The 24461-nt window shown below is 42.0% G+C and overlaps 1 protein-coding gene across 4 annotated transcripts in view; it reads left to right on the top strand.

Annotated features, from left to right (window-relative positions):
• Positions 1–23912, top strand: part of LOC141811268 (nuclear factor 1 B-type-like) — a 72851-nt gene extending 48939 nt beyond the window's left edge. For 3 of the 4 annotated variants that reach the window (XM_074699258.1, XM_074699259.1, XM_074699257.1), the window contains 7 exons: positions 928–1049; positions 4616–4747; positions 4909–5093; positions 7260–7398; positions 8543–8625; positions 13194–13282; positions 17884–23912. In XM_074699258.1, the coding sequence (XP_074555359.1) occupies positions 928–1049; positions 4616–4747; positions 4909–5093; positions 7260–7398; positions 8543–8625; positions 13194–13282; positions 17884–18016 (883 nt within the window). In that variant the 3' untranslated portion in view covers positions 18017–23912. The remainder of the gene's footprint in view (positions 1–927; positions 1050–4615; positions 4748–4908; positions 5094–7259; positions 7399–8542; positions 8626–13193; positions 13283–17883) is intronic. The other variant, XM_074699260.1, reaches the window with a different exon arrangement.
• The last annotated feature ends 549 nt before the right edge of the window (positions 23913–24461 follow it).

The following is a 24461-nucleotide window of genomic DNA, read 5'->3' as shown; positions in this document are numbered from 1 at the left end:
ATTTTCGCTGGCAACTAATCGCGGGTATTTTGGTGCATGAAACTGTAGCTTACAGTATGTTAGTTCGGAGATGAGCCCGCTCTCTTGCCGTAGGCTACTGAAAGAGGTGGGCATGCACTGAAAATGAGTCAGTGGCCAATTATATTTGCAGATTCAGCACTATCTCCAAGAAAGAGAGAGCCATAATAAAATATTACTGAAGGAAAAAATGCTTTTTATTGTCTTTATTGCTGTTTAGAAAATACCTAAAACAATTTAAAGCTACATTGTAAAGGAAAGTGCAAAAATGTGTCATTATCCAATTCATCGATTAATCATTTAAATAATCGCCCGATTAGTCGATTATGAAAATAATCGTTTGTTGCAGCCCTAGTGTGATCTTTGCTGCTGGGCTTTGTCTGAGCTACAAAAGAGCACAAAACATCATGGGCATGAAATTTAGCTAAGCTGTGTTTATATACAGAAATTTCTTGTGCAAAAACATGTTGGTGCAGGATGGGTGTCAGACTAAGTGACGGACAGTGTGCTACGTTTGATAGAGATTGCCACTTTAGAGACTGCAAGGTATTACTTTCAGCAAAAGAGGCATTTAACACAAACCAAAGAATCCTTACAGGAGCTTTAATGAATTTTATTCGTTAGTCAAAAGAAGTGAAAAGTGATTTTTTTTTTGCGGACAAGCTTTGATAGCCATTTTCAGTGTTATATCATTCATAAAAGAAAAGATTTGTGTCAGTTTTTATCTTTCTTTCAAATTAGTTTTGAGAGACTTTGTGAACTTTCCAAGCATCACACAATGCAAGTTAATCCATGCCAAACACCTTCTCCATCTGCTGCTAATCCTTACGGGTGCCATATCACAGCCTTCAGAAATGTCACCAGAAAAAGATGGCTTAATCAAGTCTCAAACTTCTCTCCATCCCACAGCAAAAGGCCCAAAACTGTCAACATGGATGAAAACATGGACACCAGCCCAACAGGACCAGACTTCTACTCGTCACCCAGCTCGCCAGCCAGCACCCGGGCGAACTGGCACGACAGAGACGGAGGTGATTTTCCTGGTCTTATTTGACCACCTTTATTTACCCACTCGAGGTTCGTCAGGCATGGATGCACCCTGTCAGTAACACCCTCCCTGGCATTCATAAAGTCACACAAACATCCAGAGTCAGCCCCGCTCAGCCTGACACTGCTCGACAGCGTGTTGACAGACTTTAATGAAGGAAAAGAGGATTACTAATTCCATCCCCATGCAAATAGATCTGATCAAAGTGAAGCCTACACATTGTTTTTCAACAGCAGCTGAACTCCCTCTAACGCTCGGCTACTGTACGTCAGAGCGTTTCGTCGCGGATGAGCTCCATCTGGTTCCTCTGCACATGAACCTGTTCAACCCTTCTAAAATACATACCATGACAGAGATAGCCGCAGGCATCGCCACTCATATAAATGTTTAAAGCCGTGAGCCGCTGTGTGAATGTAAATTCTCTTGCACCTGTCGTTTACACAAAGGAAATATTGGATTCCTGAGTGCATCCGTTACGAGAACAAACTGTTCCAGCTGTGATTCACAGCCTGGGATCTGAAAAATAACGACCCTCTGCTTCTTTCTCTAAACTCTAAAACGCATTTTACTTTTATACAACAAGTGAGTTTGAAAAGTCGGGTGTGTCTTTATCTTCAGACACAAACTGAAGCGCCTTGTTAGTTTCAGTTGTCCAGAAATTCCTGTTTATAAACTTCACTTGTAGCTAACACACCCTTGGGGTGAACGTGTCATTTGACTCCTCATCAGGAAACAAGCTTATACATCTTGGCTGAACTTGAGAGGAAGCTCTATCCTTCGAGTTTTCATAACCATGTGCCAAGTTTACAGCACATAACTACTTAAGAATGGAATTAAGATATAAAGCTCACCTCATAAGCTCGTACCTATAGGCTTATCCAGAAGAAGAAAGGAAGGGTCTGTGTTGAATGCCTCTGCATGTGAGAGGAGGCGAGATCCTCACGGGACAACTCGCATGTCTCATTACGTTGTCTCCTGGTGCAGAGCAGAGCCCATCAACCTTTTAATTAAGGCCTCACTGTCCCGTGTTTCCGGATCATTCTCGCTCTCTGATGACTTCTTTCCACACTCGGCTGCCTGCGCTGCCTCTGCGATCCTCAGACAAAGACGTTAGGAAACATTTCGTCAGACGGCTTCAACAACATGATTGGAAATAAGCAACAAATGGTGCGATTTAACTGTCAAACACCTCCATTTCCACCTTTAGTCCTCTTTTTGGATTCAGTCGGACGAGAGGCTGAGAGAGGACAACACGGGATGATACACAAGAGACACAGCAGTGGTGGGATTCAACCACAGCCCAATGTGGGTGCATGAAATTTCAGCCCGTGCCTGTGTATGAGGCTTGGGAGTATCGCTCTGCGTAAACTTAGACACTTTGGGGCGAGGGGAAAGGGAAAGCAGTGGGTAGGAAACTCTCCAAAGACAGCCATTATTCTGTCAGGGGAGAATAAATGAGAAGTGGGGCAATATTAAACCCATATGAGGCCGACCAAGTGCCAAGTGGTCATTTCTCGCACATGGTTATCATTCGACTAAACCTCAGGCGTTAGAGGAAGAAATAGTTTCTCTACAGAGATTTGTGAGTACATTTTCACCCCAGTTAAATATCTCTACGAAATGAGTGTAAAATGCAAAAAACACAAGAATGAATGTGTTTAAAATGTTTATTTCTGGTAATTAATTGTCCAGTTTGATTTCCCGAGGTGCCTTCTGTGATGGATTTAATTAACAGAGAACAGGAAAAGCTGAAAACCTCCACAGCAGAAATGTCCCTTTTCTTACATGGGAACATTAAGCTGTGATATCAGTCTTCCCAAAGGTATTTCTCCCTCCGACACCAAAATGAAAGCACTTAAGCCTGTATCCTCTTGCAACCTCAGAGTGGGAAATCCCCCTAAATTCCAGCCACCTTTGTCACTCTTCTTCTCCAGAGCCGAGTGATTCTTCCTGTAACTCGGGTGCATCCTTCTCAGTGAGGAAAGGACGGGTGGTACTATGGGTATGCTTCAAAACCAGGGTTTTTATGACATCTTTTAGGGGAAAGAGATGGATGGTTTGAAAGTTATACACCCCACAAATCTGTGGCCGCCCAGAAAAGCACTTGATGGATGTTCATAGAAGAAGCACGTGCAGACATAGGCCATTGCCCCTCGCATCTCGTTGTTATCACGTTCCCTTCAGACACTGCGTCTCACCATGGAAAATTGAAAACCGCACATCCGTGACAGCAGAACATTGCTCATGAAAGTGTAGAGCCGCAGTAATGAGCGACTTGTAGAGTTTGTGCACATACTTCCAGTTTATAGAACTACAGCAATTTTTCAACAAAAACAAGTTGTTCTGCGGAGCCGTTTGGATTATTCATGGGGAATTACAGGAGCTTGTCAGACACTGTGTAAGGCCCAGGCGAGCAGATGTTACAGTGTAATGTTCTATTTAAGATTGCGTGAGGGTTTTGAAATTCTTAAATCCTATTTGAGCGACCGGCTGCTTTACACCCGAGCATCAGTTCACTGGATTTAATTGTCTCCCTCAGACATGACAAAAGTCAAATTCTTCACAGGACTCGTGTTTCCCGGGGACGTCCGGTGATTTGTAACGATTCCAGAGATTACAAGTGACTCTGACCCTTTGTGATGTCTGCTATTGAAATAGAACATTTTCCCTCGACTGCTGCTTTTGCCAAAGACATGAGGCCCTTGGTGATACTAATCCCAGGCAGATCAAATTCTGCTTGATTTCAAACATATTTCATTTTTGGCACTTAATTCCTGTCATGCATGAGAAATGGAAGCATTAGCAGAAGCTGCGGGAAGTTTTTTTTGCAAGAGCACCACAACTCATGTTCTACTTTAAAAAGATATCCTTTCAGTATTTTGTATTCATAACACTGAAAAAGTGAAATTGGGACAATTCTGGATTTTTAAAAAAGTGTAGGAAAAAAAAGCTTAAGTTTTAATGAAACCCAAATTCTTCTGAGCCTGAGTGTGAATTTAAGGCCAACAACGTTTCAACTGAAAACGCTAAAACGCAGTGAAAAAAATCTGCGTTTACTCGGAAACGCTGATGGACTGAAAACACTGGTAAGCATGCCAGGCCTGTAGGTGGTGCTCTAACTGTCGTGTCCAGAAGCTGCTTTTGGGAGATCTCCACCGAAGTAGAGTTGAGTCGGTCATCTGGTGTGTTGGGGAATACTAAGTTAAAAAGTGGAGCAACAGATGCTCATTTTGTTATAAGATAGTCAGCAGATTGAGCAGCACAAGCACAACACGGTAGCTCGCTACGATCGTAACAACGGTTGCCCTGTTGTATGCGCGCGCGAGTCGGAGTGTGACGTCGCCGGCTAACTGTTAACACGGCAACGGTGTCGACAGCGTTTCAGGAAAATCCCACTCCGGAGGCCGTTTTCAAACGTTTCCGTTTTAGGTCAGCCGAAACGCCATATCCGTGTAAACACGAGGCTGAAACGCAACAAAACTTTTGCGTTTCACCCTAAAACCGTTGACGTGTAAACGGCCCCTTCATCCTTTGTTTTTTCCTCTCCAGATATGTCCTCTCCCACCATGAAGAAGCCAGAGAAGGCTCTGTTCAGCCCCACCTCCCCGCAGGACTCCTCACCACGACTCAGCACTTTCCCTCAGCCTCACCACCCCGGCCTAACAGGTGTAGGACACAGTGGTGAGTGGCTGGTGACTCTAAGAAGCTCTGATCGACTTTTTCCCCATAAATGTAGCTGAAAAATCTATGCAGATAGTTCATTTCCCCTCTGGGATCAATGTTGATCACTTTATGTGAACCCAGACTCACTCCACTTGCTTTTCTGTCGGTCTCCTTTGCAGTTATATCGACGAGGAGCCCCCCTCCGCACTCGCCCCTCCAGTTCTCCGCCTCGGCCATCTTGCCCCCGGCGCCGTCACCTTATTTCTCGCACACCACCATCCGCTACCCGCCCCATCTCAACCCAACTGATCCCCTGAAGAGCTACGTGCCGTCGTACGACCCGTCCAGCCCACAGAGCAGCCAGGTCAGTCTCCTTCTTCTTTTTCTTTTTTTTTTCCCAAGCATCCACTTTGTCAGCCAAGAGTCAGAGGCTGGTTTGGCAGGACTTTCATGGCCTGGAGTTGTTCTTTGTTTGTTAGCTTCCCATCCAGTGTTATCCCATCTGACCTCCAGATTACAGATAAGACAAACAGAATGCATTTGTCATTATTTCACCGCTGCCTCATGGATGCAGTTGTAGCTATATCTGCGAAAAAAAAGCAGTATTTATTTTAAAATTTATGGGTTTTATCAAGTCTGGATAAACGAGTTTGATTTGAATTCCGCCCTAAAATCTCTAAATGAACACATCTGTTGAATTAGCTGGTATATAGGGACATAAAACTGGTCGTAGAAAAGTCTGTAATCATATGAGCCATTGTTTGGAGTATTAACAAGAACAATTTACAGGGATTGGTATCACAGTCAAATGAATCCCCTTTCAATGTGCCCCAGACTGAACTTAACAGACCGTTTGATGTGCCGGTATATATTTTCAGTTTGATTTAATTCTAAAAGCAAAGGTTACAGTTCAGTCCCAGAAAAATGCCAGAAAGAAAACTCAGTGTCTATAAAAAAGTCAACCCAACTATTGCACTTGCAGCCACACGTGACTTACAAAACTGTATCAAGACGTGGCAGTAAATCAGGAAGCAGAGAGCTTTTGTACTTTCTGGATAGACACAGCGGCCAGTGTGTCGGACGGAGCAAGAGCAGGCGTCTGTATAGATGAGAGAGCCGTGTGATATTTATGTGAGTTTTATATCCCCGCTGTTCTCACTGTAAACAAAGGCCTCGTAGACGGCTCCGACTCCAGAGCAGGGAGCGGGTTGGGGTTAGGGCTGGGGGGTGGTGTAGTGTGGGTGCAGGGGGGGCGCTGGCTGTTACTCTAGAGAAAAACCGCGGGGAATGATAAAGGTTGTAAATATTTGCCGTTGCCGGGGCCCGGCTCTTGTGCAGAATTAACTGGCCCTCTGCTGGGGTGCTGGAGAAGAAGAGAGGAGGGTAGGGAGGGGGTACTGGTGTAGGCCTGGCGATGTTGGGTCCGGTAGGGAAGCGAGAGCGCTCGAAGACCACTTGGGGGAAGAGGGAGGATGGAAGGGGAGGGGTGTTCGGCAAATAACACAGCGCTTATAATCCCATGGACGAGTGCCAGAATGTTTTTATGCTTGCTTTAACGCAGATTATATTACACTCTAATTAAACATTCTATTCACATGGGAGGGAACCCTGTGGACACAATTCTTTTCCAAAAAGGCCTGTTTGAGTTTTGAACTTGGGGCGGCCCTGAAATGAACGCCCCAGACAGTCTCCAGCCGTCTGAAAGAGCAGCTCCCACTTGCTCCCTTTATTTCCTTCTTTATATATATAGTCCCTCTGCCTCGCTCTCTATACTCGGGCATTCACGCCATTGTAACAGGTCAGTCCGCAGCTCTATCTGTCTTTTCACGCCCCAGTCCTCCTAAATTCCATTTATGGCCGCCATTAAAATCATTGTGTAAAATCATGTAGGAAATCCATCGGCGGTGACGGAGGATCTATTGTTGCTCCTGCCCCCCAGAGTTTTTAGTAATAACTGTGACAACAAAGAGACTTAGAGTACCGAAATCTTTTCTTCACACAGAGCATTAAATGTAGCAGTGAGCATTACAGTCACCTTGTGTTGCTGATTTCATTTCATTGGTCTGTGCAGGAAAAAGAGCAGCTTACATGAATTGAATCCTCCAGAAATTGAAATAGCACTTTTTACCTTTTCAAGTGCTGAAATTTTAGCAAAGAACAGTTTGTTATATGTTTGTATTGGCTCATTAAGATCTGCCAAAGTGCACAATAACAAGTGAAGAAAAGGTTGTAAAATGTGTAGCTGAATAGAGCTCACATTGAGTATGAGGAGCAGACAGAAAGGAAATAAAGGCAGGTTGTGGTTTCTTCAACAAAGTGTTGTCTTCATTTTTGAGACACATGTCAACAGAAGATACACATTTGTAAGGAGCCGCTTTCTTATCTTTATTGAGACACTAGTTGTTGTCAGCATTTTGCTAAAGAAGGTAAATAACTAACTTTGAATCCTTCTTGTTGATAACCAGCTTTAAATTAATGTCTTAACTTGTATCTGTTTGACTGATGTGGTTTTCTGTGACCCCGCCTGCAGCCTAACAGCAGCGGTCAAGTGGTAGGAAAGGTTCCAGGCCACTTCACCCCGGTCCTGGCTCCTTCCCCACACCACGGCGCTGTGCGACCCGTCTCACTCTCCATGCCTGACACTAAGCCTATCACCACATCCACAGAAGGTGAGTCCACCCTAACCAGAAGAGACTTTTCCCATTTGTTCATAAATCAAAGTGTGTGGACAGCGCCATGCTTTGTAATTAAACTAATCTGTAATCGTCAAGGACTACACCATGTGCTAATACTAGAGATAGTATACCGATGATAGGCCAATACCGATGATTTGTAGTCAAGGAGGCCGATAGACGATATTTGATGCCGATATTAATTTGCAGTCAAAGTGAAAATATTGGTGTCAAAATTTTGAACAATACAAACTCCAACACTTAACCCAACACTTAACTTGATTCAAATACCTTTGAGCATAAGTTTATTAAACAGCTCCCAGGCTTAACAGCATGTTTTATAAAGTTAAATGAAAACATAAAAAAATAAAAAGCTAAAGTTCTCTACAGTAAATAAAATTTTCCAAAATTTCAGTGTAACTGTAATAACTGCACTGCTGATTGGCTGTTACCCAAGCCATGGCTCTGCTTGTAACCAATCAGATGACACTGTGGGTGGGACAGTGCTGGGGACTGAGTAGTGACTGCAAACAGAGGAGCAGCTGCATCAGAGCTGCAACAACACAGTTTTAAATTTGTTTCTAATCGACCGCTGTATTAAAAAAAAAGGCGGATGCCGATATGCTTCAAAATGCCAAATATCGTCTTCGATAGTCGGCCCGGCCGATAATAAGTCTATCCCTAGCTAATACTTCCAGTGGGTGTCCAACCCTGAAATCTGATTGGCAATTCATAGGTGCTACCCCTGTGTACAGGAATATAAAATCTGTATCATACTTAAATGTTAAAAATTACAGTGGATTTCATTGGTGGTGAGCTAATTTGCTGCTAGATAAAAAGTAAACCATCTCCTTTCTAAAAGTAAATCTGTTGAGCATCTTTTTTCATTTTTGTAATTACGAAAAGATTGCAGTTGCATCAAAATGTATTTTTTCAAAACCACATCCTGCTCATAGACAAAAACGTAGAATTTCACGGGCCTTAAATTGAACCCTGTGGGACTCCGTACGCACCTTCTGCTGTGCATTGTTTGACCCCATGACTATGACTCAGTCTACACAAAAGTAACTCTTAAATTCCTGAAATGCTAATCATAATGCAAGCATGTATTTGTTTTTTTTTACGCTGCCGTGTCACCCAGGCTACTCAGCCCCTGGCACCCCGACGGCTAATCGTTTTGTAGGCCTGAGCACGAGAGATCCCGCCTTCCTCCACCAGCAACAGGTGAGATAAACCCCCCCCTCCTCTTCCCTCCAGCACTCAGCTCACCTGCTCCTTTTATCCTGTCATTATCTGTCCCCCCATGTCTCCCTCTGCATATCAGATGAGAAATCCCTGCCTTCTGCTAAAGCCTGCCACACTCTGAATATGATTTGAAGGCAGCATTAAAGCGTCTTGTTAAATGAGAGCACTTATAGCTGAGGTTAAGCTTAGCATTGGCTTTTGGTATGTATGTGTTAAAATATTTCCACTATGTATCATCATTTTCTGAGCTGTTAATGGTTGAAGTTTAGCATGCTAAAAAAAGCAGATCATTCTTTTGCTTTAATTACTTTAATATGGTCCCCTAATTTATTTTTTGTTGCAAGCAGAAGTCTTTGTGTAATAAACACGTGAAAAATTTTAAGGAGCCATGAAACAGCCCAAATTGGCTGACATTTATCTCCTCATTTGAGTACATAAAACACATTTATCAGAAAACAAACCCTTTAGACAGCTTCCTTTTTTCCATGAATTAGAAGTCTATACTGATAACTTTGAGCGTGAGTGTGAGTGTGTGTTGGTGCGTCTTTAGGAGGAGCGTTTCGTTTCCAGGGTGACATTAAAGGTTAAGAAATGAAAGTGTCAGGAAATGCACTGTCATCGTGAAGCCACTTCTCACAAGATGGATGGGACATGTGGGTGTCTTTGAGAGCATAATGTGCTCAGCTCTATTTCCTTCACACATAACTTAAAGAACACTCACACACACACACACACCACATGGAAGTCGGTACACTCCCTCATTTACAGCACACAGCCTGGATATTTAGCGTTGGCGTCACGCGGTTGCCCCAGCAGCGGTCCCTCGGACAGATGTGGCGACCTCGTGTGTGTCTGTGTGTGGGTGTGTTTGTGTGCGTCTGCGAGGTTAGAAGTGTTGCGGTGTTGTCGGACCAGGAGAGAGTCCTCCCCCTCCTACCCTGTCTTATTGAGAGCGCTGGTCTCAGGCCAAGGCTTTTCCAACCACAACTAATTGAATGCATCTGCACGCGGCTACATAATGATGGCTGGGTTTCTCCTCAGCTTGATTTTTTTCTCCTCAGCTTGATTTTTTTCCTCTTTTTTAAAATGTTAAGTAAAATGACAAAGCTGGCCTCTGTTTCCTCTCTCCTCTCTGAGTCTTTCTTTCCCCCTTTTCTCCCCATTTTATCCTTAAATCACTGAAGGCAAAGAAAAAAAACAGCCAATGTATATTTGTCAGCAGTCGGAGGATGCTTTTATTTCACTCAGGGGGAGAAAGGGGAGGAGAGGGAGGATTCACTTGGCTGATGTTGCACAGTTTGTCTTCCACATTTTCTGGTTGCCCTGCTACCTCTCGCAGCAGGGCACAGAGTGACTATAAAGACAGCAGCAGTCTGCTTGAGCTGCACATAGTTTTTCTTTCTAAATTTGCAGTTAAATTTAGCCATACGTATAAACAGCTCAACAAATGGTGCTATTTAAAAGATGCCATAGTTTGTTTTCTGTTACTTGTAATTGAGAGATACATCTTCTTGATTCTTTGTACTAACAAAACCAAACAATTTGTTTTAGACAAAGAAAGACAGCTTTTTTGGATGTTCTCTTTGTAAAGAGTGAAATCAGAAAGACAGAGGCTTAAAAAGTGAAAGATTCGTAAACACGAAAGTGACATCTTCTCGGGGATATTTAATTCTATAACCACATGAATAAATGTTCTTGTCGACTCAGGGAACTCTTAACAGTCTTCATATTGATTCATCATGCTTCTGCTTGTCACAGTTGTTTTTGTTTTGTGCGCTATGATTTAACAGCCTGGGATCTGGCCTAGCGGAGCGGGCCGACACCGAGCCAAGTCCCTCAGGACTAAACATTTTCACCCAGTGCTCTGTCATTGTCTTCATCTGGCGTTGGGATGTTTATTGTGCGGGATGCGAGAGGCTTACTAACTCTCTAAGTTGTTTAGCTTGCAGCCGTTTGTCACCAGGCTTGGGAGGAAAGGGAAACACGTCACGTCCATTTGTCTCCAGTTTTTAAGTATGGTCAGCTGAATGTGGGGCTGGACCATGGAGGTGTGTTCTTTGTCTGACTGTCTGTATGATGGATAGAGGCCATGACCTTTACTGCTGCCTTCAAAGCTCCCTTTGATTTTTTTATTTTAAACGGAGAGAAAACAGATGCATCACAGGGAAAATTAGGAATAGTGAAATCATTATTTCCAATAGTGCAGAAACAAATATCCTTAATTCTTTTTAAGACTAAAGCTTCATTGTTATTTCCAAGCAAGAAAAAGCTAACGTGATCACTTTAGAGCTGAAACGATTCCTCGAATAATTCGAGGTACTCGATTACAAAAAATACTCGACTAATTTTCTCCGCCTCGAGGAATCGTTTAATTTTAAAAAAGATCAAAGAGTGGTATTTCAAATAGAGCTGAGGCCATAATAAGAAAGTTTTCAGACCCCTTAAGCTACCTCTTATACAAAATAGCAACTAGCAACAAATCTAGCTTCTTTTCTGGAGTTTGGAGACTAATGGGTCATTCTACCAAACGGGTGCCATTTGGGTCCGCAACATTTGATGAGATGTACAAGGCACAAAAAATGTGTCAAAGTGTGTTTACAAATTTTGGAGCTACCAAAGGAAGTGCTCTTATAGACATGCTGTATCAGAAAATTCCATTTCTTAAAGAGAAAAATTTCATTTGAAAAATAACTGCTCTTTAACTAAACAAAAATGTGTTTTATCCGATTACTCGATTAATTGATGGGATTTTCAGTAGAATACTTGAATACTAAAATATTCGATTGCTGCAGCCCTAGATCACTTCAAGACTCTCAAAAAATGGAAAATGATGATGAGAAGCTGTCTCTAAAGCTCAAAAATGCCTACTTTTCTGAGCAGTCCCTACACCAAGTGGTGGCACCATTAAAATACAAGCTGTAATCAAACACACACACACACACACACACACACACACACACACACACACACACACACACACACACACTCAGGAACTCAGTAGGCTTCCTAAATGAAAGAAAACAAAACAAAACAACACCACCACACGCTCCCACACCTGCTCTACGATTCCCAGGCAGCGAATGTGTGAAAACCCTCCATTCATCTCTCGCCTTGGTTAACCCCTCGAGGGAATGCCACCATCTAGCATTCCGCAGGGAAAGATCCGTGATCAGATGTCATTTGGTATTATCTAAGGAAGGATCCTAATCCACAATCTGCCCGCATCTGTTTGCTAACGTTCCCCGGCTCCGTCCCCCTTTTTTCCCCCCGCTGCCTGCCTGTGCCACTCTGATGTGCCGGTGCCAGCGGACAGATGGCGAGCCCCTCGAGGAGCAGTGGCACCGAGCGTCTGGCCCAACCCGCACATTCTCTCCAAGCTTTTGTGAGGCTGGAGAGTGCGGGAGCGGCGTGGGGGGGGGGGCTTAGTCTCCCAACCTTCAACACGCTGGATGGAACATGATGCATTGTTTTCTGTTCAGTTTCACGAAACAGCTTCTGATCAAGAAACGTAAATTCTTTGAGGGTTTGCCGTGCATACTCTCCGTCTCTTCTTCACAAAAACACATCGATGTTTTCAAGTATGGCTTAAGTAGGAACCCATCATCCCTCCTGATGTGTTCGCCCAGGTGCTCTGAGGAGAAAGAGCACATTTCTCCACCGCCACAAATGGCTTTGAATATTCAGCGTATGCGTATATATCTGATTAAATCCCTCTTAAGAGCCTCTGCAGAACGTCTGCCACTGCCTGCAGAGTGCTAACAGTGCAGTTTTAGCCCGATGCATTACTAAATGAATGCGTTGACCACAGGGCAAGGTTAGGTTGGTATTGGCAGAGATAGCTCTCAGCTGGATTGCCGACACGTGCACTCGCATAATGCATGCAAAGGAGACACAGTTTGTGTGTGGCTTTTTTTTGTTGCAGTAATTTGTAATCTGTATGTCAGGTTGGCATGTCTTAAGAGAGGGGAATGGGGGTTAGCGTGTGTGCATGTGTGTGTAAGTGTGTGTGCAGGTTAACTTCATTGTAATTTTGACCCCTAATCAATAAAAACAGTTAGCTAATGAAAAAAAAGTCTGCATGCTCGGGGGCTTGTGCTCGTTCCTGAGTCTTAAAGTGCACTCACATTGAAGGTAGTGATTAGGGACGGCGTGCATGGCTTCACGGGCTAACAGAAGTAACCAGGCAGAGATAAACACCACTATGATTTCACTCTTATTTAAAACTAACTCATCTTTTATTCCAGGTTAGCTTCTCCCACTAACTGTGACTGCATGTTTTTCTTTATGTCTGTTTTATCCGTAGCTTTGATTGTTCTGTTATTCTCCCCAACATCTAATGACAACACTGATCTCATTCCCTTTTTTTTGCTTTGTTAGTAACAGTTGGGACCATTTTGGAGTTTTTTATTTATTCATTAATGTAGCCCCCACCCCCCACCTCACTTTCTCCTGCATGCATTTTGTGTATACAGTGTGAGTTGTAGTTGTAATCTGAAGTTGGAAGTTGTCTTGGCCCAGTGATCTGACCGCTAGATTTCAATTGACAGCTGAGGAAGTGTGACTGGAGCGTGACTCAAAACGGCAGGCATTATGGCCCCAGTGCCACTGACGACACTTTGGGGATTACTTGGCAAAGGTAACCTTTTCATTCTTTCATGCCCTCTCTCACACACCACACCAACACACACAATAACAATGAATAACTCCATTTATGATTACTCCTGATTTTCTTACTCCTTGAAACTAAACAGATACTCTCACATATAAATATCTGGAATGTGGCTCTAAGTGTTAACTCTTTTGACTTCTGGCAGGAGGTCATTCTTTTCAGATGATAGTGAGATTATCCTTGTGTTTCTCTTGTTACCCACTCATCTGTTTTCACCCTTGTGTTGTTTTCCACTTGTATGAGTCGTGTTATAACTTGGTTAGATTTTTCTCTTGTTTAGATCTTCCTCTGTGGTTTTTCTGTGATGACTTATATGCACCATAAATCACTAAAACCAAGCCTGTGGAAAGAAACAACTTCATTTTTCACAAGTTATTTAGTGAAGTAGCTCTTTTTCTCTCAAATTTCACATGGTTATGCTTTCTCACCAAGTTATTTTTTAAGAGAAATTAGTTTTTCTCTACGATTCACATTTTTGACGCAGCTTTCCTTTCAGGCTCTCAACTCAGGGAAAACAAAACATTCTGATTTCATAGCACAAACCTGGATGGAGGTGTTTTTCGAACTCACGTTGAATAAAAGAAGTCACTTCAGGTCAGCTTTTCAGCCACGTGAGGATGTTTTACTTTCCACGTTTCAACAGGCTAAGCTCTGTTGGACTTAAGGCTGAAGTCATGCTTGCTATCTTTAACTTAAAGCTACAGAACTTCCCCTCCTTTACCTCCCCCTCCTGCTTTATACTGTACACGTCCCTCTCCTCTCCCTGGGGGGGAAAACCTGAACCAAGCTGAGCTCAGCCCTTTCCTGTTACGTCTCCCTTTTCCCCTTTTCCCTGGAAGTGTCAGGCATCTGTGTGTGTGTGTAAGTGAGCGTGTGTGTGCAGCTCATTTTGTGCAGTCACAACCTTTTTTTTTTTTTTTTGTAAACACACATGCACACTGCAGAACCCCCTGCAATAGGCCTCCTAATAGGCCAGTGGAGGTAGCAGAGAAAAATGTCCCCCGCAGCAGCTCGAGGTCTCTTTACTTTACTCACACACCAGCTGACTCCTCCTCTCTCTGCTTCATGTAAGCGTACAGTAATGAGCTTAGATAAAATAGATCCCATCTGAATTCAGCTCATTTTGTTACAAAGCTGGGATGGTAATTCTTTTTTCCTCCTCCTTGCTGGATTATTCACTGTTTAGATATAGATGGAACACATCAGATTTCTTGCCCTTTAAACGCAGCGCTCCTCAGTGCCTCTTCAGCGCTGTCCCCCAAATTAAAACGCTGCCCGACTCGCATGTTGCCATTGTGCAGGAAATGGGTCAGCAATCCATTAAGATGCCATTAGATAATCTAATTTAGGGAGCTAATCCTTAAACGAAGCACGCTGTAGGCCCAGGCTGTGCTTGCAGGGAGCAGAATTAGCGAGGTTTGGGAGCTCGGACGGGGCAAGGGGAGGCCATCTTGAAGGTTATCTGAGGAAATGCAGCAGCTGAGTTTAGATTTCATTTGCAGAAAGAAAGTGCAACAAGTTTGCATCGTGAGAGAGAAACAGAGAAATGTCCTATCAGATGTTACCATCTTTGCAGGGCTGGAGGAGGTTACTGTGTGAGGAAATAGGACAACAATACCCAGTTATTAGAGTTGGGGTGATGTGATATTCTCTCGATTCGAGTCTATCACAATTTTTGGGGTGCAAATTCGATTTAAATTGCAATTCTTGGATATTTACGATTTTTGCGATTTTTAGTTTTTGTTAACACCAGACCATGTGAAAAAGTTAAACGATGACGATAATGTCTACAGACTATAAGGAGACATGTTTTCCCATAAAATGCACATCACCCTCTGCTGGAGAAAAGCGGTACCTTTTTTTCCAATCCAGTTCAGAAACAAAGACTGAAATTTAGAATTCAAATCTGAAAAAAAAGAAATTTTGACAAAAAATCACGATCGAATATCGAATATTTTAGTATTCGAGTATTCTACTGAATATCCCATCGATTAATCGAGTAATCAGATAAAATACAATACAGCAGTTATTTTTCAAATGAAATTTTTTTCTCTTTAAGAAATAGAATTTTCTGATACAGATATACTGATAAGAGCACTTGCTTTGGTAGCTCCAAAATTTGTTAACACACTTTGACACATTTTTGTGCCTTGTACATCTCATCAAATGTTGCGGACCCAAATGGCACCCGTTTCGTAGAATGACCCATTAGTCTCCAAACTCCAGAAAAGAAGCTAGATTTGTTGGTAGTTGCTATTTTGTATAAGAGGTAGCTTGAGGGGTCTGAAAACTCTCTTAATATGGCCTCAGCTCTATTTGAAACACCACTCTCTGATCTTTTAAAAAATTAAACAATTCCTCGAGGCAGAGAAAATTACTCGAGTATTTTTTGTAATCGAGTACCTCGAATCATTCAAGGAATCGATTCAGCTCTAATTTTGATATTGTCAAACAAAAAAATCCCAATATATCGATTTTCAATCACCCCCACCAATTATCCTTTAACTTAGCATCAAAACAATACATCTCCAACACGGACTGTGTGTAATGAGAAAATACTGATTGATTTAAAGAAGGAAAACCACCAGAGGGTCTTACTGTCTTTGGAAAGAACTTTTCAGGACTCAGTTTGTATTCAGGTGAAGTCATTTCAGTAAGGTAAAGCTGAAAGTTTTAATTAGCAGTGACAGGAGGCTTCAGCCCCTTCTGCTTTGTAATCCGGACTGATAGAGGATGAGTTTTTACATCAAAATGTTATCCAGTTCAGCATTATGCTTCAGGACGCAGATACATCCTGACAGCCGTCGATTTTAACAAGATTATTACCGATTTAAAGCACACAAAGACCCGCGAGCCCACTTCTGTAGCTGTGTGGTCCCCCTAATGTAAGCCATTACCTGAGAGGAGTTTGGTAAGGAAGGAGAAACACGGAGGAGGAAGACGGGAGGGAGAAATAAATGGGGGGAAAAAGAGAAAGCTGCAGTCCTTGGCCACTCTGTGCGCTCTTTGTTCAACAAGGTAGGAAAAACTTAATCCCCCCTTTCCTGTCCGATGATTTTTGGCAGGAGGAAAGAGAGAAGGAGGGGAGGGAGGAGAGCAGGAGAGAGGAGAACATGAGGACGAGTTGGACAGGGAGAAAACCGTCTGAGAGGATTAGCCTTGAGGTTGTTTTAACTCTTCGTGCTCTCAAAGACGAAGAAACTTAGAGGAAGTTTGTTTTTCATTCGATACATCCTCTGTTCTCTTTGTGTCACTGTTTTAAAACGTCGGACTCTTTGAGGCCACGGGGCGTATTTTAATTAGCATTTTCATTTTTGAAAGAGGAAGTAGCACTGCGAAAAACAGAAATCTTATCAAGTGTTTTTGTCTCATTTTAAGTCAGAAAGTCTTGTTATACGCGATATGAGCCACTTTTAACTGACCAGTTGAGAAAAATGTTTTGTTCCAAGCTTTTAAAGACGAAATGAGGTCTGAATTTCTTGTAAAAAGTTAAAAAATCTGCCAATGGAGCAAGAAAAATGTGTTTAAGACAAGAATAATTCTTAATACTGTAACTTTTAGTTCCATTACAAGGAATTCAGACCTCATTTTGCCTGAAAAATAACTTGAAATGAAAGACATGTCATTTTTATAAAGCAGACACTGGTTGCTCAGCAGCTTTCATGTCGTTGTCCAGTCATGAAGACTGACAAAGAATCAGGTCTTCGTTCCAAATCTGCAAACAAGAATCCTCACACTTTAAATATTTAGCTGTTTTTGGGGTCTTTTCATCAAATTTACACCTAAAGATCTCTGTATGTGCACTTTCCAACCTGTCTTCAACAGTTGGCCTTTTTCCAGCTCATTTTCACTTATCAACTTCAGCACGTTGTGGTAAGTTTGGGAGGAAATGTGCAGCACAGGTACCCTCAGACTTGGTGGGGTTGATGCGAGAGGTGGGAGGGAGTCAGATGAGTGCACACTGGGGGCCTTTGGGGGGAGAAGGGAGGAGGGAGGGGGCTAATTATCTGACATCTACGTAGCGCAGCACCCCACGGGAACAACATGCTGTTTGTTCCCACTCGCGTTTTCAGTTAGCACCGTTGCTCCCCAGGAACAATCACTGTGTTGTTTTGCCATTAGCGTGAGATGAATAGGGATGGGACAGCTTTGTGTAGGGACCCCCTCCACCCCACTCCCCCTCAGCCTCCCTCCACTTCCCCCTACACCAATCACAATCTCCCCCCTCATGCTCTTTCTATACTGCCATCAATGCAGAGGCGAGGGCCTGCGTCACATGATGTCCTTCACTGGGAATCAAGTGGAATCACCTCAGCGTAGATTAACGAGCTGGTGCTGCTGTTTTTCTTTTTCTTTACCTCTTTCTGTCTGGATGAGGCAAAAATAAGATCCTGAGCCTTGATGACTGTCAGCAGAGCAGTCATGCTGGTCATTAAAGGAGTACTGTTTAGGATAATTGAAAGACAGAATCTGATTTTGACTGGATGCTGCACAAACAGTTTTAAGGCATGTGACTAATCTCCTTCTCTTTCTCTTTCTGTTTTTGTTTCCTCCCTCTGTCTTTGCAGTCCTGGTACCTGGGCGAGCTTAGTTCCATTCCAAGTGTCGAACGGGACTCCGATTCTGCCAACAAATGTCCACCAGAACTACAGCATAAACATCATTGGTGAGCCCCTGGTCCCCGCTGAGACAGGGAACTGAACTCACGGAGGCCGGATGACCCCACAGGGTGGATGAGGTGGTGCAGAGCTCGCACTCCAGGTGTCCGCAGCCATGGATGAAACCAGCAAAGCAGCACGAGCTGCGCAATCGTCCCCCGAACCTAACCCCCCTCCCCCCAACACCGATCTCAGCCCTGCCCTAGCTCCCGTCCCTCCCTGTGAAGGGCACTGGCCGTGAAGTGAGGACGAGGGAGGCGCTTCAGAGGAAAGTCAAAAAAGAAAACGCTTCAGGTCTGCTGTCTCCTCACCCACGTCCCGCCCACACATCCACCAGCCACCAGTCAGTTGTTTCGTTTGCAGAACTTTTCAATCCATTCAAATACTGTGATGTATAGATGCCTTAATGTTTAATTGCATGACACTCTAGTCTCTTAGCGGCGATTCCTACTATTTTTCCATGTTGGGAGAGGATGTAAAATCTTTACACACACACACACTCTTACACAAACACACACACAGAGTGAAGAGGTCTGTGCATCGACAACCTCTGCCTGGTGGACGGCTCTGAGACTCTAAGCTCTCCAGCTCGGCCTCTTCAAAAGAGGCTTTCCCACGTCAAACGATTCACTGTGTGCACCATAGGAACAAAAAAATTGTGAATTCAGAGTGTTTCTTCTTCTGTTTGATTTCAGTTTACTGTGATACAACTCGTTCAGAAAATGTGTTGACTTTGCTTATTCTTTACTGCTACTTCAAGAATTAACACAAACACTTGCGGTGAGAGTTAAGAACTCTCCGTGCGGTTTTCAAAAAACACTAAACATTAGGTTTGAGACCCCTCATTAAAGAATTTGCTACTCCTTTACAAAAGGGTTTAAAAAAACGGAGTGTAAGAAAATCTCATTAGAGGCAAGTGCAATTGAATTTTTGAAGGGAAGCTATCAGTCTGTTGACCCTAAGACTCTAAAGGAAGGGGGATTAATATTAAATGGATTTATGGGTAAAATGTTTAAGAAAACATTTGAAATAAATTTCAGTCACATATCCGTCTCCTCACATGAGAAAAACATCAAGCGTGAAAGGCAGTTGAAGGCAAGCATGAAGCTACCTGTGCAGCGCTGAGCAAAACCAGCACTTCTTTTGAGCCCTCCCCATCATTATGGGGAGATTTTTTTTATTTATTTTGGGGGAAAAAAAGAACTGAACATAAGCAAGGAATGGGACACACATAGTGTGTAAAAATGGCATTTCATTTTTTTTAAATGTTCAGGATAAGATCACGAGCATTTGGCCATCAGCTTCTAAAGCTTATGTTTACAAAAAGTGGAATGCTAAGTATTAAATCATGGAAATGTACAGTCGGCTTGTGTGTTAAGCTACAGTTTGTGCAAGGTTCACTCTACAGTGGAAGAGGCTAAGAACTGAAATGATGAATCCAGGTGGTGGCAAATCCCTGAAATCTCGAAATGTGCACGGCATGTTCACAGCCATTGCCTCTCCAGTCCAGACATATTTATATGAGGAAGATCTCCAGTACTCTTAATTTGCACGATGACATATAGTCCACATTACGTGCCTTGCCTTTGAATATAGAGACATCACTACACTTGTTTTTGCTGCATTTATCATTATAGAAAAAAATTAACATTTTTATGATAAGAATTGTTTTGTACTCTGAATGAAATTGTTGATTTTTAACTTCATGTACTACTCTATCTCACAGTTACATTGCATATCAAGGCTGTGTATAGTTGCCGTTTTAAAGTTTGTAATCAACCAGCATTTTTTTTTTCTCAGTATTTTGGTGGTTTTTCTAATAACCTGTCATCTTTTGTTTTCCTTATTTTTCAATTGCTCATTTGTTGTTCATCTTCCAGTTACTATTGTGGAGGGTGGAATTCAGAATTATAAAATTATGCAATACCAAGTTTTGCCTATGTAGGTAGTGCTTATAGATGCGTCAATTATTAGAGGCTAGTTTGGAGATAGACATATTGTAATGCATTTATTTTGTTGATATCGTTGTTTGTCGTTGTTGTTGTTGATGATGTTGTTGTTGTTGTGGGTGTTTTCCTTTTTTATTGACCAAAGTGGGGACTGCTTTCTATGCAGTGTATGACAAGGTCTTTCTTTCTTTCTTTCTTTAACATATAGGCCTACCGAATGACGGCGAGACGTGTTCCAGTGTATTTTTAATTCGAGAGTTTTAGGGGGAGGGCGGTATTTTTCTAGAAGTACTTATAAAAAATGCACCCTTGGTCTTTCTCCGGCTGCAAAGTCACTGATTGGTCTACTGTGACTCTTTTCACTTTCCACCTGGGGTGCTAGCATGTGACCTTGGAGCTCATTTTTCACAGGAGAGACGGCTTGACTTGAGCGTGACAATCATTTTTAAGAAATCATTAGAATTCCCACTTTTGTCGTAGATCCCTTGAAGCTGCAACGGAGTTCGTATCCTGTTGCTAATGAATCCTACGCCGCATTATTGTAGACGTAACGTAACGAATGCAATTCCCATGTAGATGCCTTAAACATATCATAGAAGTGGCCTGTGACCTGCGCAACAATCACACACCGACTAATGCTACAGAGACCTGTCCAAATCAGATGCAGACAGGCTCAAGCAAGCCTTTAGAAAGTATTTTATAAGTAGAAGATTTGTATAAATGTATATAGAATATGCACATATGTCAATTCCTGAGATCCTCCCCAGCAAAGCCCCGGTAGAATGAGCTGATGTAAAAATTGGACCACAGAAGTGTGATGTTGTCTCACCCAGTAGAAGCTTAAATAGAATCCACTAGAAGAAAAATATAGCACTTAAATAGCACATAGGCAATCGTCTTCTCCCCGTACAGCGTTCTGAACCTGGTCTTAAATAAATCTCTCAGGAGTAATACAGGGCATTATTTATAACAATCGTTTTTTTCCATTTTTATTGTAAAAAAGAAAAAACTTTTCTCACCCAGACTGAGCAGCAGCTGTGTTGCCGCTCTGACACCTTTTGCACTCTTTCCCCTACAATCGTGGAAGAAATGTTCCCCTCAGAGAGGTACGACCAAGCAGAGGGCTAAGAAGCAGAAAACGTGTTTTTTTTTTTTCTCCCTTTTTTTTCTTTTTTTGGGAAAAAAGAATCCTCAAGTCAAGCTTCATCTCTCCGTCTTCACCCAGATTTCTTATGCAGAAAAAAATGAAAAAGTCACCCCGTTCTATGTGCACTGTTCTGTCTTTTTGTTTGATTCTTTTAAAGAAAATCTATAAGTGCTTTGCAGCCTTTGGCCATTGGAGACCCCACTGAAGTGCATTGTCCCCGAGTGTGTTTGTGAACGGCTGTGTGTGTGTGTGTGGATAAAAATGTGTCAGGGTCACTGTGCTGTTGGTGTTTATTTGAATAAGAGACTGTACATAAAGGTAAATATCCTGAGTAGTCTGTGGGGTGGAACTCTGCTTTGGCAGCTTGGTTGTTTGTGTGCATGCGCGCGAGTGTGTGTGTGTGTGTGTGTGTAACTCGTGAGCTGGATGAGTGATGGAGTGCCTCTGACACTACACAATGAGAGAGGATGAGGGTCTTTTTATTAAAAATTGAATAAATTAAGCCTGCCACAGGACAGGAGTTTGTACACTGTAAACTTAAGTTCTTCTCTAAAAACCCTTATTTGTAAATTTTTCAATTCTGGGAAAAATCATGTTGATTCCAATTTTTAGGAAAATTAAATTGGTGTTGTGTATTTGGAGACTGGATTTGAGTTAGAACTCTCCAGATGGATAGAATCTAAAGTGTTTTTCTTCACGTTGTGAAATTCTTGTTTTGTAAAGTCAAACTGGGGTGGGGAATATTCTAAATGGATCCATAAAAATATAAAAACAACAACAATGAAGGCTTTTTTAAAAATAATTTTATTTCTGATCTTGGTTTGTGCTTAAATATTTCCATTTTGGGAAACACTTCATGACTATTTGAAATGTTGGTCTTTCATTAGTGTGGCCATAGTGAGTGTGATGTGATTGATCTTTTTTTTTTTTTTTCATTTTGTTTTACTGTTTCTTTTTAAAATGGGTGTGAATTCTTGTCCAACAAGTTGGTGGTGTGAGTTTGTTCCTTGTAGCAGCTGGGAGGTGATGTCGCTTAACCAGTAAAAAAAAAAAAAAAAAAAGGCCCCAGATTGCACCTGACCTTACGCGAGAAGCAGGGTAAAATCTGCAGTGACTAACGTCCTCAATCTTTAATTTCTTTTTTGTTATTAATTTTCTTTTGATTTGGTGAACTTAAATTGTTTTCAGAGGATTGATGCAAGAAATTGGTGCTACATTTCAACATCCTTTGAAAACTTGCCTATGTTGAGCGGTCGACTTTGCAGATATGCAGACGATGCGCTGGTTTATCATTGAAGAAAGCATTACGACATCTTTTGCACATTCCACATGCTGTCTATGACTGATGTGATGTGGAAACCCCTTTGTTGACACTACAAAAAGAGTACAGAATTAACTGCAGGTGCTCCAGTTTGAAGCACTGCGCCTTCCACTTTATATTAGGCATGTCCGGTAAGGTTACGAGTTTCAGTGGTTAAACTGAATATTACGAACAATACAGCAAAGCCGCTTAAAATGCTCCCAAAAATGTGTGAATTAGAATCAGTGATCCACCCATCAGCAGCTTCAAGGCAGATTCTAACACTCACAACATCGTTTTAGAAAGTATTATATCATTGATCACTGCAATCATTGCAAAACAGGGCGACTTTATGCAAGGAGGACCTGTGGCACTCATGCAATATGTGTTATTTTCCTGTCAAATGAATGTCACACTCTGTGGAGGACAAAGAGAGGCAAATACACACACACACACACGTAGAGGAAACATTAGAACTTCATTTTCATTTTACATAAGCAATACACACCTTCCACATGTTGGCTAGCTGCTAGTCACTTAGCATCAGGTTGTTATTAAAAGTGAAAACCAGCATTTTTACAGGATGTAACATTCACATATAGAAGACAAAAAGATAGCAATGCAGTGCCTGTTCAAGCTGTCCAAGTGTCTGTTGTATATAATTGTAAAATGTGATGGACTTACTTTCATACGTGACAAGAAAAAAACACCTTCACACAGAACCGAATGTGGCTAACTCATCTGAAATATGCTCCTTTTGACCTTTTTGATGTTTGCAGGAGATTTTGGAGGGGTGTCTTCATTTTCAGTTCGCTTCATACAATGCCCACATCAAGCTTGTTCAAAATTAAGGGGAAGTTTTTTTAATTTAATTTTTTTTTTTTATGTTTCTTTTTTGGAGAGGGAGTGGGGCGGGGGGGTCAGTGCTACATTAAACGCAGTGAAATGATGGAAAATTGTCAGTTTTTTAGATTGGTTGCCAGTCTCTGCAGGGCTGATGTATTTTTTTGGGTCTTGTGGCACTTTTACTTCCCTCTGCGCGCACATTTCTACTTCATGAATATTAGTGGAGTTATATGAAACAAACAACAACAACAACACCAACAAAAACAATATGTAAACAGTCTCCAGTAGTGATCGTAGTTACACTGCAAGTGTGTGCAAAGGTCTATGTATGTATCTGAATGTACGTTTTAGAGGACTTTTTGAAAACCTTTTTGTTTTTTATCTTTTCATTGACAGTTTAGGAGCCACAGGTGTCTGTTGTGAACTGTATAGCGAAGGCCTTGATATCCCTTCTTTTATTGATTTTAGAACGCCAAGCATAAGGCGATGCCTTCAAGCTGGTTACATTTGGTGCAGGGGCTAAAATTGCCACAAGATTAAAATCAGTGTAAATAAAGGCTCAACTTTTTGTGATTGTTACTGTTATATCCAGCCTATACTGCTAGCAGCTGTTTTTACTGCAGTCAATTACTGGAAGTGGATATATTTCCTATGCAAAACTGTTTAAACAATAAAATGAGCTATGCTTCAAAAATGACTTATTTGTTATGTCTTTTTCTTGTGTTTATTGTATCATATTTAGCTTTGGATGATTGCAATGCAAGATCTAAATATGGAAGAGTTCCTGTTTGAGGTTTGACACCGTATCCAGTCTGTTTGATGAAAAGGTAAACTGCCTCAAGCTTCTTGGCTGGAATAAAATAACCACACTGAAATGTTCTCAGAGTTTAGAGGCTGTGTGCTAATGATCAGGCTGGAGAGGGTGAAGGCAGGATTTGATTGTTCTGAGAGAGCAGGTGATGTTTTGCACACTCTAAAATCCCAGATTAATCCTTTTATTTTTTACTGGAAGAATACAAAAGAAGTAAACAAAGTCACATATGATGGTTTTGGTCTTGATAGTGAAAGAGCCAGGTCTGGAATCTTCTGCACTGGGTCCAAGTCAAGTAGCATCACCTTACTGATTAGCATTAGCTATTGAAGATAACAGTAACATTGTCAAGAGTCCAAGCAGGTCTGTTAATAGATTTATTTCATTGTTTGATTCGATCAAAATAGGTTTTTATTTAGAACTCATGGCCTCAGA

This window comes from Halichoeres trimaculatus, unplaced genomic scaffold (assembly GCF_033239565.1).
Source record: "Halichoeres trimaculatus isolate MK-OKI-2021-1 unplaced genomic scaffold, fHalTri1.1 fHalTri1_scaffold_22, whole genome shotgun sequence".
Classification (NCBI taxonomy): Eukaryota; Metazoa; Chordata; class Actinopteri; order Labriformes; family Labridae; genus Halichoeres; species Halichoeres trimaculatus.
The sequence above is the reverse complement of the archived record's forward strand: the minus strand, read 5'-3'. Positions and strand labels throughout refer to the sequence as shown.